The sequence below is a fragment of the Lutzomyia longipalpis genome, chromosome 2, assembly GCF_024334085.1.
Source record: "Lutzomyia longipalpis isolate SR_M1_2022 chromosome 2, ASM2433408v1".
NCBI classification, from domain to species: Eukaryota; Metazoa; Arthropoda; class Insecta; order Diptera; family Psychodidae; genus Lutzomyia; species Lutzomyia longipalpis.
In genome coordinates, this window is record NC_074708.1 from 31,405,898 (window position 1) to 31,421,296 (window position 15,399).

At 35.1% G+C, this 15,399-nt stretch overlaps 2 protein-coding genes and 1 long non-coding RNA gene across 3 annotated transcripts in view; 1 reads left to right on the plus strand and 2 right to left on the minus strand.

Moving 5' to 3' along the window:
- LOC129790089 (uncharacterized) overlaps positions 1–3,086 on the minus strand; it is a 177,851-nt gene extending 174,765 nt beyond the window's left edge. Inside the window, exon 1 of the mRNA XM_055827303.1 lies at positions 2,978–3,086. Within this exon, the coding sequence (XP_055683278.1) occupies positions 2,978–2,987 (10 nt within the window). The 5' untranslated portion in view covers positions 2,988–3,086. The remainder of the gene's footprint in view (positions 1–2,977) is intronic.
- LOC129790280 (RUS family member 1) overlaps positions 1–15,399 on the plus strand; it is a 213,192-nt gene that overhangs the window by 190,455 nt on the left and 7,338 nt on the right. The window lies entirely within an intron of this gene.
- Positions 12,730–13,258, minus strand: LOC129790441 (uncharacterized). Its single transcript, XR_008750566.1, has 2 exons — positions 13,153–13,258; positions 12,730–13,094 (listed from the first exon to the last, which is right to left on the minus strand). It is a non-coding gene; the product is annotated as an uncharacterized LOC129790441 (long non-coding RNA).

A 15,399-nucleotide genomic window follows, 5' to 3' on the forward strand; every position in this document is an offset into this window, starting at 1 on the left:
GATAGAAAAAATGGCGTTTTCGCATAAAACAACACATATTTCTTATGGACAATTTATCTCTTGAGCCTCTTTTTTTTCTCTCTCATTTCAAACAAGAGCCAACGATCTATGGCTCTGTGTGCCTTTCGCTATGTACACCAGCAACTTTTACTCAGGTTACATTTTCAAGGAAAGAAATAAGACAGCAAAACTCTTTATAAACACACACTTATAGTCCAAACCGCGAGTCGCGCTAAAAACCCCCTCAACATTCATAAAGTGAATTTTGCAGCAGAGGAGGAAAATGTGTATTAAGATCGTGACTAGTTTTGGTATATACAACACATATGTTCCAGCATAACTCTCACAATATGAGAAGTAAAATTTGCACAGTCGGAAATAAAAGGTTTGAATTGATCGAAAAAAATCCCACACACAAATATTGAAAAACCATCTGTCGACAATTAATGAAAAATAACATTTTGCTGGCTGATTTTTGTGGTATGAATTTTTAGAAAGGAGCTCCATTGTGACAAGCTAGGCGTATTATGTGTGAAAATTTACTAGAATTATTGCACAACACAAGACGCATTTAAATCCCACACATTTTTATGCTTTTATGTTGATTTGGGACTTGGAAGTCCTTGGATGTAACTTAATCATAGGTGAGTAAGAAAATTTAATTCTTAAAGATTCAGTTAGAAAAAGAACTTAAGATTTTTTTGTGGAAATTCTGGCTGAGAACCGATTTTTCTAGATTTCTAGACAATTTAGGAGTCAGACTTTGTGAAAATTTCATAAAGTTCGTGGATATATTTTAGTTAAAGTTTTTAAGTTCAAAATTCATGTGATTTAAATTTAATTTGAATTAATAGAGAGCTTTTAGAAAGAATTGCAGATTTCAGTAGATAAATTCTAATGTGAAATGTAATCCTTCTATAGGATTTTCCAAAAATTATCTACATTTATATGAAAGCAGGTTTCAACCGAGTTTTCTAGAGTTTTCCCTCATTTTTCGTTAATTTTCCGAAAGGTTACGTTTCATTTAAGAATCAATTCACAGATGATTATTTTTCTAAACATTCACCTTAAAATCTAAATATTTTCGGCCTCAACTTTCAACACAAAGGCTTAATTTAAATAAAATCACTTCTTAGAGATTTATTTTTAATGAAAAAGTAATAACAAAATGAAATAGTGACCAAATAGATAGCAAAAGATACGAAGTGTGGTACCAGGTGTGGGTTCCTTTCTCTCACACATAGCGCAACTCTTCCACAAATTGCACTGAATTTTATTAAAAGAATAGCAACTATGAGCAACATAATCATATTTATGTGTTGGCCACAAGATGAACGATAGTAAAACTCCATAATTTACAGCTCTCCCATGGAAATGGCAAAAAGAGAGATGTTGAGGTTTTTTTTTAACCACAAGACCTATACACTTAAACTATTATAATTCCCCACAAGAGGTTGTAAAAATAAATTAACCTTTTCCCCTTCTTTTGAGTCTCTCTTTTCTCATCTGCATCTACCACATAGATACATTGCGAAGAAACATTTTGAAGGAAAAAAAAAGAGAAGAAAAATCTTTTCATCAAATGCAATTCCCATATCTTTTCACTTCTTCACCAACGCCAGCAAAATGATCAATTTTCAAATAGAAAACCCAACTTTTAATTTTCTCACACTCACCACACACACTGAAGGTGGATGGTTTGATGAAGAAAAAAAAAGAAAGACAAGAGAAAAATTGAGGAGGAAAAATTCACATAATATAAATTCACATTTATTCACAAAAGGTGAAGAAGGTTGATCGTGATCATTGGGCGATCGCGATCGATTTTAGCGGCAAAACTAAACGACAAATTAAAGTGGTTGAAACAGCGTTTTTAGACACACCGGGGGGAGACACATTTTCAAATGGAGATTATTAATTTTTATGTGTCTCTGATATCACACACAAGTTCTCTTTTTATAGATCTTAAATACAACACTTTATTAGCATAGTTTCACTCTGTCTCTTCTCCCATTCTGTGTTCGTGAATGACGTAAATTTGCAGAGGCTGTAATCCAAATGCCAAATAATCACACATATAGGAGAGAAGTTATGCGAAGTTTAGTCACAAACACCTGAGACTAAAATCCTGGGTTGTCTCTTTGCAAAATAATCCATTAGAGAGGCAACCCAAAAGTGTGGGTGTTTAACACATCATAAATCCATAGAAAAAAAAGTCAATCACTTTCCTTGCAAGTGATCTGCAATCACACTGCACTTTCCACTGTACCACTCATGATCATTTTTTTACGAGAAAAATAGAGTTCATAGACGGTGCAAATAAAAACGTTGCTTCAACCACAGTCTATTGAAAATTACATGTTATGTTAATTGGAAAATGTCGTTCAGTGAGTTCAAATAGTGTTTTGTGAATGCAAAAGTCAGATCCAATATAAAAAAGATTTTTTCAACGTTCAACCATACGAAATGGTTGTATGCCGATCAATTCAAGGTTCCCGGATTGCGTTCTTTTTTTTTTAGAGCTCGCATGGAGTCTGCACAAGAAGAAAATTGAGTGCAGCCAAGCTACACCCAAGAGACTTGGCGAAAAAAATGTTTTTCTTATGTACGAGGTTGCATTGCAATGTGGGCTTCTCCACAAATGTCGCACCATGAGATCACCGTAAGCAATTTTTATGCAGATCTCGTCTCTGACTTTTTTTTGCATTCACAGTCACTCAACTCACTTTGCAACTGGCCTTTTCCATAAACTTTTCTCCTCTTGAGCACACAGCAAAAGGACACCACTTGAGGATTACCGCGAGGATCACCACAGATCACCAATGATCACTAGAGAAAATTTTTGTGAATTTTTCCATTAACGGTTACTTCTCTTTTTTTTTTGGGCACAAAACTCCATAATTTGTACAATTTCGGCGTTGGAAAAGAAACTCATTTGCAAATGAGATTAAAAACTTCGAAAAAAAAATTCACTCACCATTCACCATGGCTGTTCCGCCACAGCGCTTAAGATATATAAATTTGCCACTTTTACCCAACTCTACAAACTAAGCACTTGTGTTTCACTCGATGTCTGGATTAAGACTGAATTTTCAGCGGAGATACTCACAAGATCGCGGTCTCTTGGAGAGTTTCGCTCTCCCCACACACATAGGCACACCAGGTAGGTGTAAGAAGTTTTGTGATCTCTAGCATGCGGCCAAAGGAAAGCTCGCTCATGCGCTCACCTGAGAGAACTATAGCTGTGTTCCAGTGAGACTTGCGCACCTCCAAAGAAACCTTCTGCTTACCTACCTGCACAACATTGCGTCTCGTGAGTTTGCAACACCTGGAAGAGCGCGAGCAAAGACAAATCGTCCGTTGTATTTTCAAATTTCAAGCTACCGCAGCACCGCAACACACGACGAGAAAGTCTTTTGCAAAAGAGAAGAACGCACAAGGGTAAAAATTTATTTGTATGTAGTACATTGAATCATCGATCTATTTTTACAACTTTGCAAATCCCCATTCGCTTTAGCACTTACACAGACACTTAATCAAGACATTGTATAAGTTATTGACTTCTTATGCGGCACATAAATTTCCCTCAAAGTCATTTTGTGCAACACAATAAAGATCGCGGATTGGCAAAATGCATGAGGAAAAACCTCTAAACATTTTATGGACTCCAACATTTCTATGTGGATGCTTTTTTTTCTCCCGTATTCTTCATCTCCATAATTACAACTTTGCGATTAATATCATATTTCTTCGGTAAAATCTTTCCCCCTTTTTGCCTTTTGCGTCAACATTCTCGCTGCAAAGGGGGGAGCTCTAAAACCAAAGATACTAAGGCTTGTTGCTTTTTTTTAAACCTTTTTCTGATCTCATCCTCTTATGTATGCCTGAAATTATCCCCACAGCCTTGCCTTCTACCTCTCTGTCTAACGTACAAGTCAAAATTCTCAGAATTGTGGCTTTCGTGATGATTTTTTTTGGTTTCCATATCCCCAATATAATGCAGAAATATATCTAAAAACGCGAAACCTTCAACGACCTTCTTATGGGCTCTTTCGCATTTTTAGCATTATATTGTTTCGGGGCTCAAAGATCTCCCCGTGCAAACATCTGCCTCGGGAATTAAACTAAAACAACCACGTCTGATCGAACATTTTTTTGAGACTTTTGGGTTGGTTAAAAAGAAACGAAAAGAAGAAAACATTGCCAAAGAGGAGGATGGTCCAAATCGAATCTTTTGCATTTGACTTTACTTTGTTCTTGTACAAAGAATCTCAAAAGAATATAATTTATGAATTTGGTTCAAGGATTTGTTATTTAAAAGAATTTTAATAAAGGAAAAAAAAATTATTTCTATTCAATAAGAAAATTAAATTGAAAGCTTTTTTCTTCAATTTTACACAGTCCAAGTTGAGCTCTTCTTCCCTACCGCTGCTGTCGAAGGCAACCATGTCAGAGGAAATGTATATTAACACTTCTCAAGCACGAACATGTAAGGGATGCTGTTCGGAGGATATGTCCAATAAATTATCGATACTTATTTATTGTTATCCGTTTTGTATTTAAAAAAAAAACATCATTTTTAATTAAAAGGTTCCCATTGAAAAGGAAGGTAGCGAACAAGGGTAAAAAGGATCATAAATTAAAAATTAATTAATCAATATTGATGTTTAGAACATCTCGTCACGAATTCTTAAAGATCTTGCTGTAGAGACATAATAAATACACATCAATTGTAAGAAACCTCTTAAACATAAATGAGAAATATGAAATTTCTCATCAAGTTCGACAGCTCAAAAGACAGAACTTTTTTTCTGACAAAGTAATAAATTACAAAAATGAATAAATTCTGTGAAATCGCCAAGATATTAGAAACGTTGGAAAGTGTGAATTATACTAACTCAAAAAATGAATAGTAAATATGCAAAATATAGGGGAGATTGTGGCAATTAGGCCCAGCTTGCATAAAATATTCGTTGTTCTTGTGAAATTCATTTAATTTATTTTTATTTTATGTATTTTGTTTCCCTTTTTTCATCCTTTTTCAATTTATTTTTACATTTTTTTTTATACCCTCCATTCATTCCAAGGTTGAAACATTCTAAGAAAGTCAAAACGTCGCTGTATAACTGTGAAAACGCTCCTTTCATTTGTTAAATAGTTTTATGAATTTTTCTTCAAACTAAATCATTTTACTTCCTGCTTTTGCAATCTGCCAAAAAAATGTACAGCTTACAATTACAATCTTAGCAATTATTGAACCTTCTGTTCAAATTTAGTTTGCACCACAGTTCCATTAGGCTGTTTAACTGTGAGAAGATGACGTAATCAATGAGAGCGATGTGTCTGAATTCAGCAGCCAATCAGAGAGCTCTTCTTTTGAATAAAGTTCTATTTGGAGGTGGATCTTGAGTGCAAGGTTTTTTTTAAATAAACTTCATGCTTTTTAGTTATGATTCTTTAGATAATTTACGGAAATTTTTCTTCAACTTGATTCCCAACACCTTGAAGCAAAGATGAAGATCCAAAAAGTCTTTTAAATAATGTAAATTAAAAATCTTCCTACAATCTCCATAATTTTTTTTCATTGCTATTCTTACCTTTGTCATTAGAAGAATTTTATGTGGATGATCTTCCATTTGCGATGAGCAATGCTATTAAAAAAAAGAGAATGGGCAATTGAGGGAATTGTTTAATTTGTGCATAATAAACGCACGACCAAAAATGATACAGTGTGGATGGAAAAATTCATGCAGCGCGCGTATGGGTAAAAAAAGGCAAATTTAATAAACGAAAATAAATTAAGAATTGAGCATGTTTCTCAAAGTGAACACGCTTGATTAACAGTCAATCATAAATCACCAGAGCATTTGTGCCTGAGCGCGAAGATCACGGCGCTGTGGTCTAATGTCCATCCCGCGATATCTTCCTGTGAGAGCAATTTTTTTCAGCGGCCATATACCTCTGATGAATCTCCATCCATCCAGGTATGTTGGAAAAAAAAACAGAGATAAATTGAAGAAGAGCACAATGATCTCATTTAATTGCTCCACCTACGTTTGGCTCGCGGGGAATAATTTGGATGATAATTTTTCTCTTATTGTTGATGAAATGGCCATCGCGCGAGATGCTTATATTGTGTGAATTTTTTGACAAAGTGCCCCAAGGAGGAATGAACAAAAATCACCAAACGAATCGATATTTCTTCATTTTTGCTTCAGCACACACGAACTTTTTGTGGGTGGGTTTTTTTCTTCATCTTCCAATGCCCACACAAACATTCACTTATATAAATATTTCTTCTGTGACAAATAATTTTATAAAATGTTTAACAAACACTTTTTCTGCACGAAATCATTCTAATCTCCGGCTCAAATCTACCTGATCGGCCTGATTCATGAACTCCTTTTTTTTGCAAGCAGTCTGAGTTTTTTTTTCGTGGTACTTCTTAAGTTTCAATTTTTCTTTGCAAATTTCTCTCTCGTGATTCTTATTTTGGTCATGAAAGTGAAATTGACGGAACTCACTTTCCCCCCCACAAAGTTGCGAATCATACCCAAGGCTTTGTGGTTTACCAGAAGGTGGATTATTGTGCTAATTTTTTAGCAGGAAAAAAAATTAAATGTTTGAAATTGGCAATGATGCTGTTTAGCAAATGTTTCAAAGGTGAATTTTTGGTGCATCATTGTTGAAATATTGACATATTAGAATTCTAAGATAATTGACGAAAATTAGCAATGGAAATCTGTGCAAATATAATTTTTGAGATTTTTAAAAAAGGACTTTCCTCCTCATTTTAAGCCTTTGTTCGCTTAATTTTCCTTTATTTTCCATGAGTCTATAGCAAATTTTCTCAAACCATTATATACAAAACATATAATTGTAAAATTTACAAAAATCCTAATGGTTGAACAATAAAGAAAATCATCAAATTACAAAAGAAAATATCACTTTTCTTTAAACTGTTTAAAAAACCTATAAAACGCCAAGATGTTATATTTTTCACTCTTCATCAAATACCTTCACTTTTTTTTTCATCGCATGCCGACTAATAAAAAAAAAATAATGAAATTCAATCTTATAATATACCTCTTGTGGGAGTTTTGGCGACCTTTAAGCAAATACTGTTGGCTTTTGTGTTTATAATATTAAAACTGACAAAAGCCCCATCGCAGAAATTCACAATTTTTCACATTTAAAATGGAAACTTTAAATTTATTATTTTTTCCAGCATTTTTAGTGTCATTCAGCTGATCTCATGCAACAAGGAGACAATCAATTAGTCGTCAAATGGAATTGCAATAATTAGCAATTAAAATGACCTTGGGAAGTGGGCAAAGAAGTTATAATTGAGTAGAAATACCAAAAACACCTCCAAGAATATTTAGCACCCAGAGAATTACGTGATTTTTTTTCTTTCATTTTTCCTTCAAGAATTTTTAATCCTCACGGAGAGGTTTTTTTCATCCACACAGCCACTCGTACTGGCGATTTCCATGTCAAACAAAACAATGACCAGGGAGATTGTGACAAATGGGGAAAAAAAGAAATAAAAATTGAGAAGAAAATTTATTATTAAATAATTCCATCGTCTCACGATAGTTGATTGTCTTTTATGCCTCATGATGGAATAACGAGTTTTTTGCACCACGCAAAAACGCCCCCGAAATGTTGGCTTTGACTCTCCGAAAGTGTCGCTCCTTTTGCCATCCAAGCACACATGCGATCCGGACTGCGAAACAAGCACAAGAATACCCACGCGACCAGCAAGATACCTTCCACTGGTACAGTCAGCTGAAACTATAAGAATCGATCCAATTAATTCAGCTGTGTGATCGCGCAAAACTCCTTCACGGAAATGTGGATTCTTGTTCGTATGCCCTCCTCTTTGTCTCCATGGCGCCGTACAAGTATACACTTTAGTTGTTGAGAAAAGAAATCTCCTCGCCGTACACGAGGAACACATTATCGGTATTGTTGTGGAAGAGGAAATTAATCAAGGCGACTTTTCTTTCTGAATTACTCAAAGAACTCAAAGATTACGTGAAATTTGCTGCGACTGCTTCAGAGCAATAATTTTATTTTTAACAAAAAGGGACGAAGGAGGTAGAAACTTATTGCATTATGCTTGAATCAGCAATGGATATGCTTTAGATTATTTATAAAGAAGCATTGTGTTTATTTTAGGGAATCTAATTTAAGATCAAATAAGTTTAAGATCATTTCTACAATTAAATTAGTCGTTTAAATCTTAGCTTGGTTTAAAGGTCTGATTGTAAGATTTTAACATAAAATTATAATTTAACTAATTCTAAGTCTAGGACACATCAAATAAAGTAAATAAGAAGTGAGAGAATCAAATCTAAAAATGTCACAACAATCCATTAAAAAATTTTATGTAGTTGATAGTAAAAGTAACGATCAGTGAGATCGTAAGTGATGTTTAGGCATACTTTTTATTAAAATACTCGTAAAATATATATAGGTACCTACGCACTAGACTGATCAGACGTTAGACACGAGGCCTTTGAGATGACCGAGAAAGTACTCAAAAGACAATAATATATTGTCTCTTTGAAATGATCATTTTATGCGATCAAGTGAAAATGTATCATACGCACCCACTCCTCCTCATTCACGCATTAATTTGGAGAAATTGTGATTTGAACAATAATTGTACAAAAATTCATTGACAAGTTCAGTTCATCACTTACGTCCAACATGATCGCTTCTTCGATCAGAGTGATCTTCATCCTTTTTGTAACTATTCGTTTCTGTAAATCAGAGGTGTTTGTAGTGGCGTCTCATGATCAAGAAGAGAAGGATATCTACCTTGACTTCTATTACCTTAGTGTTCCTCAGGGATTCGTTGAGGAACTTCCGCAGAGTCTTACTCCACCCCGGCGCAACGGTCGTGTTTACGTGGAGATCTGTTACGTGATCAACGCACAAGGAAGAGCACTTGTTCAAGACTCAATCGACTACCACCTACCATTTTGTCCATTTGTTGGCCCAGAAGTGTTTGCCTAAAACTCAAATTAATTTCTAAATGTATACTAGCTAAAGAAAGTGACAAAACGATCGTGAATACTTTCTCCAAAATTTCGCATAAAAGGCGATCATACGTAAAGACTGATTACAATTATATTTCCATTCTCAGTATTTGAGAGAAATATTCAGGATGATTATCTGGAAAATATATTCGTTTCTAGTTCTTCTTGGAATTATAAATCTTTGTGCTGCGAGAGTAATTTTCTTACTAACTCCTGATTCCATGAGACGTGAAATTTATTTGGAAGCTTTCTACATGTTTAACCCATCATGGAAGAGTGTACCTGAAGAAATACCAGAACCCCTACAAATGCTACAACCACCTCCTGAGGATGAAGAAAATCAAGGACGTACCTATCAGGACATTTGTAATATAATTAATCCGCATGATGTTTTGGAATTTGATGGTATATATCAATATGTACCATTTTGTCCATACCTGCCGTGAAAGTTTTAAAACAATTGGGTACTTTTGCAGTTAACCCTTTCGCGTCCACGTGAAACATTGAAACATGCGCTCTTCTTATCACGATATTTAGTCTGTTGATGCTTTCAGGGGACGTTTCTCACTCAAAACGTCTTCTTTGGCCTCTTTTGCGTGAATTTAATGCATTTATAACTTGGATAAGAAATTAAATTCATAAAAATTTGGAAAAATAAAATGTTTCACGTTTAGGTCAGCGTATGACCCAATGGACGCGAAATGGTTAAATAAATATTCATCAGCTTTCCATAAGTTTGTATTTTGAAAAATAAAATAATAAAAACTAATGTAAGGTACCCAAAAAAAAAATTCTTTTTGGCAAAGCAATTAAAGGTATCCAAGTTGAAAAAAGAAATATATATAACAGCATGATTTGTTCCCTTCTCTCATACATTCGTCTTCCCAATAAATTCTCTCTGTGTCACTCTTTAGCGCCTCTTTTTTTTTCGTTATGTCTGAAACACATTTTTTTCCACGCCAACACACCAAGAACCCCGTGGTAATTATTTATTGCAGAATGTGATACAAATATATAATTCAGAAATAAAAATTCCCTGCCAATTTCAGGTATACCTATAGCTTTAGGGGGGAGAAGAACCATTTAATGAGGAGCACATTAAAATTCAGAAAAACCCCGCAGGAATTCCTTTTGCCAGAAATTTTTTGGCAAATGGACATCTTTTTCCATTAAAAAGAAATAATTTTTCATGCTGCGAATGTTGTGGGGAATTAAGAGAAAAAAAAAGTTCTGCTTACATCAAATGGGAAACGCCTCAACATCTCAATAAATATTCAAGAGCAGTTACGCATGATCTTGTAATTGATCTCAACAATTCCTTTTGCAGAAATCTCTGACACATTATGGTAAAGAGGGGTAGTTAAAAAATTATTGTTAAGAATATTATTCTTTTTTTTTTTTTTTTGTAACCCCCCTTACCTTCCCCCCCATAACCCAGTCTTAAGCTATACAGCTTATATGGACTGCCGAATCAAAAACATACAACAAATAACATATTAATACATTCAATCACATTCACACTTGCACTCCATTCATTCTAATAAACGAAACAAGAATATTATTCTGTAAAATGCCTTTTTCATGTCTTTTTAATAACCAGAAAATTAACTGTTTTTTTCGCAATGTCCCATGGGAATAAAAGTTGAGTTTTTTTTAAGGTGTATAGTGTTGTTTATAATTAAAAGAAAACTCATAAGTTCATCTTTGTGCAAAAATCAGTAAGATAAGAAGAGGATCGGGAGAATAAAGAGAACCACCAGTGGGGATTGTGCGGAGAGCGATAAACTTCACGAAAACTCATTAATTCAATAAATATTTAAAACAAGGTGCGCGCATCGATCGCGATCTTATACCTTTGATTTATTCCTTCAACCGTCCGCCACGAATTAAGCCCATAATATACCTACTATATAGACCTAGTAGAGAGACCACATGAATCGCCCCAGCTTTTCCTCACCCCAACTCACAATACGGATTAATATGTTTAAAAATCAAATTCGATCTCATACCCACCACAAATAGCAAAAGTATGTATTACAACGCGGCGCAAAGTGGCTACATGAGGAGGATATATTGCTATTTTTCAGAATCTCACTCTCAATACTTTGGGTGGAATCAATGAATTACTCCACAGACCAAGGCTATATATGTATGTAAAGAATACAAATTGTGGGTGTTTTTCATCTCGAGGTGGAAACCACCTCATGGTGTATGCCCCAACATCACGAAATCTCACTTTCCACTCAATCTTTTGGGGTGGTATTGACCACGTTTTTCAATCTCTCCCGCGCCTGGTGCTTCAATTTCATCCAGACACTGCTGTGGCGTCTCCGCATATATAGCCACCAAGGTGAGAGAAGGCTACACGCTGAATTCTTCTATATGTGTCCATTTATAATTATCACGCAGAAAATTTTCAGTCATTGAACCGCTGAACTCTGCGTTTTGAGAAAAATATATCCATCTCTCAGTCCAACCACACACCAACGTAAACTGATAGCTAATAAAAAGAAATGCCAAAAGAATCATTCTTCTTTTGCCACCAAAGCATAGGGAAATTATTTAATAAAATGTGACAAATCCTTATTATGGAAAATGTAATAAATTGAGTGGAATAAAAGTAACTAATCTCGAGTGACAAACATTTTACTGCGCATACCTTTTTGGTCTTCTTTGCCACAGAGAATCGCTCATAGGGTGTGGGTTGGGTTTCTCCGCAAACCCCCGATGCTCATCATGGTTTTACAGAAGACAATCACACGGGAGTTTCTCAAAAAAATGAAGAAATTGATGGTTGAGTAAAAAATTCTAAAATAAAATCTATGGAAAACGCATGAGAATACTGGAATAAATTGAAAAATCTCCTTAAAGTTTTAAAAAGGATAATCTCAGAGAAGGAAGCGAAGGTTATATCTTGAAACCTGGAACATCTAACTGAACAGAGACAGCAATAAATAAGTATAAAATCATGAAAAGGCACATTTTGACCATGAAGTATTGAAAACTTTAACCCTTTGAGGACTGACTACTTTAACCCTTTGAGGAATTGTCTTAGGTTAGTAAGACACTTCTCCTACATACACACAACCGTAGTACTTTTCTTCCGTGTTTTTCGTCAGTGGAAAATGAGATCCCTACATAGAAAACTCACGTTTTCCCAGAGCTTTCGGCTCCACTGAGCTTTCTTCAGTGGCTATGTTGGAGACTACCAAATTCTAGTAGTTTTTTATATGAATTTGTAAATGATGTCTTTTAGGCGTTTTAATTAATCAAAATTTCCTGAAAGGCTGAAGTAGAGCCTTTGGAAGTTCATTTTCTTTTTAAGTCTAAGTAGAAGGCTTTTAAGTAGAAAATTCTTTTTGAATTTACATCACGAAAACAGTAACGTATTCTATTATACAAATTCAATTTTTAATACGAATAAAATAAGACCATTTTTAGTGATTGAGTTTATAGGTTTTAAGCCATTTCACTTCTTTGAATTCGTCTATTCTAAAACAAATCAGTATGGTTAGCATCGCTTTTAATATTGGGTTTGAGACAGCATTTTTTTTAAATTCTCCTAGAAATATTCAAAACAAAAACCATAAAGAAAATAAAATAATGTCCAATCTCTAGAAAAAAACTATTTTTTATTTTATTCCCGAACTTATAATCTTCTTCGTCTGCTGAGGAGGTAGAAAAAATACTAAATTGGCGCTAAGAGCTATTAAATTGAACTCCAATATCCGTGTGTAATCTCGAAGTCTTGGCGCTTTTCGAAGGCGGCTCACAGAGGGAACACAAATCACGTGGGTTGATCTCCACTTTTACTCTTTAAAACTCATCTCTTACAACACCACTGCAAATGACCTCACAGCTACGACTGCTGGAGTTGCAGAATCACCCGATCGAGGGTGTCTCTGTTCAATTTTCTCTATATGGCCCCTAGAGCCATATATCGTCCATGTGATTTATCATCAACCGCGAATAGGGTCTTTTAGCTGCACCACACACTGTACTCGCGCACTGGAGGTGAAAATACGATGGCTTCTGCCGACACTCCTGTGATGAGATCCAAACAATAAATCACATAAGATCGCAAGGAAAAATTTTAAAATACCTTTAGCATTTTCTTTTTCTTCTTTCATCCAAAAGGCTCCCATCCTGTGTGTAAACCTCCCTTGCTTTGCCGCCACACTTTGTCTCCATAAGAAGATGGTGGTGGCTGGAGATAGTGATCTATTCTGAAATATATTGGAAATAACCACGGAGGTTAACAATCGCAAGTTCAAGTTGTGGAAGAATGTGTCTCCTTCACCTCCTCCAATAGCACACCACACACAAGGTGTGATTTATTGGCAAACTTCGACATTTTTCTCACATGGGCATTTTTTGGAAATAATCACGCAGAAGTAGTGAAAAAAATCCGCATGTGACTCAACAATAAAATCCCACGCAAAGTCGAAGAAATTAATAAAGTTGAAGTCTTTTTTCTTGGGAAACGATTAAGCCACCCAAAAGCACCGCCCAAGAGGTTAATTTGCTATATTTGCAATGCACTGCAAAATATTGAGAGTCTCACAGAGTGAGAGTAATTTTCATTTTCATTTTAAGGCGTTGTTGTGAAAGATGTTTTTCAAAACAACTCTACACGCCATGAAGAGTTAATTAATTTGACCAAATTTTATGAAGTTGGGAGAAAATTTGCAGAGAATATTTTAAAATTTTAAAAGTTTAGTAGTTTTCTATTTTATTTATCGACGACTCTAAGGAATCCTGGGGATAAATAATGCGAAAATAATTTTTTGGAATTTGTTTAGGCTCGAATAAGATGTTTGGCCAAAACTCCGATTTTTAAATATTTGGTTTTTCGTCTTTTCTTATCCTGTGAGTCCTTGGGGATGTCCTTTTGTGATCTCAAAATGTTCAGGGATCATAAAGACTTCGTCCTGCGCATTGGTTTTAGCTCACTAAATAAAAAGTTAACTATTCAAAATTAAGCATTTTAAAAAACGAGCTATGGGTCGAACGAAAACGTAGTTTTTTTTAGGTTTGTGTTTATTTAAGGATATTGTTAAAAGACCATTAAACAAAAATAGATTAAAGGGATAAAACCACAAAAAGTTACTAAAAAGTATTTGTTTTTAATTTAAAGGGATATTAAAAACGAATAGGTTTAGCAACCTCTAGGACTCTTCAAAGCAACGCCCTTACCAATTCTATCCTTTTAACGATTAACTTTGCAAGAAAAAGTACCACAAGAACCATTTTAAAAGTTTTCTGATTAATCCTTAAACTTTCCCAATTCTGCGCAGAAGAACCACCTAAAAATATACAAAAAAAGGACACAAAAATATCCATTTCACGTTCAAAATCGTGACAAAATTCTTTAAAAAAAAGTCTCCCAACACTTTCGATAAATCCGCAAAAGCCATTGGAATACAGATATAAAACCAAAATGATCAATTAAAATGGAAATATTTGCAAATCTTCGTTTATTCTTTTTGGTAAATTCCTGATAAACAATTTGTGGAAAAATTTCACGACAATTTGCCACGATTTGCCTTTTGAATAGGAATTCATTCATATTCTCTCCCATAGTCCAACCAAACCTTAGGCGAATGGGAGTGAATCTGGAGTATCTGGCGAGAAATAATTTATTGATATTTAGTTGAAACGGGAATTTTTGTTCAAATAAATAATCTCACCTCTTCTGCTCTTCTTCTAATTTATTCCCTCTATCGCTACCCGCGACGGACGGAATCATTTATAAGTAAAAGAAATGCTGCTCACCTGCGCCCAAGAAACATTATCTGGCCGAGTGTCATGGTGAAGCAGAGAGTCCACTTTTGTGAATCTCTTCGGGGACTATGTATTGCGAAATGCCATCATCTTTCATCACACCGTGAAGATTGCAGAGAAGTGAAGAATCTCTCCACACTGTGCGCGATGATTGGAGTCGTGGGGGCGCAATATAAGTTGATTTTACCATAAATGGCTCCCGTGGCACTGAGGAGATTGTCGCGATTGGGAGTAATTCCGAGATCATACAGCCAGAGATCGTTGGGATTCCGCACGAAATATGCAACATATCGCGATATTCTCATTACTATTCCAAGAATGATTGATCTTATGCCACATTTTTCCCGGTCCAATGTTCTTTTTCCCCCCGATGGGAAGATGAGCCCCATGATGAGCTGTGGAGGACATCCCAGAGATTCTTTGAGAGAAATTTTGTGAATTAATTTGATCAATGTGACCACGCAGGGAGCTCCTTATCAGCCAACGCGCGCTCTCTGTTGCCACAACTAGCCACCGAACTCCGTAATCATTTTGCCCCCAAGAAGAGCAAAATGGAATCATGTGA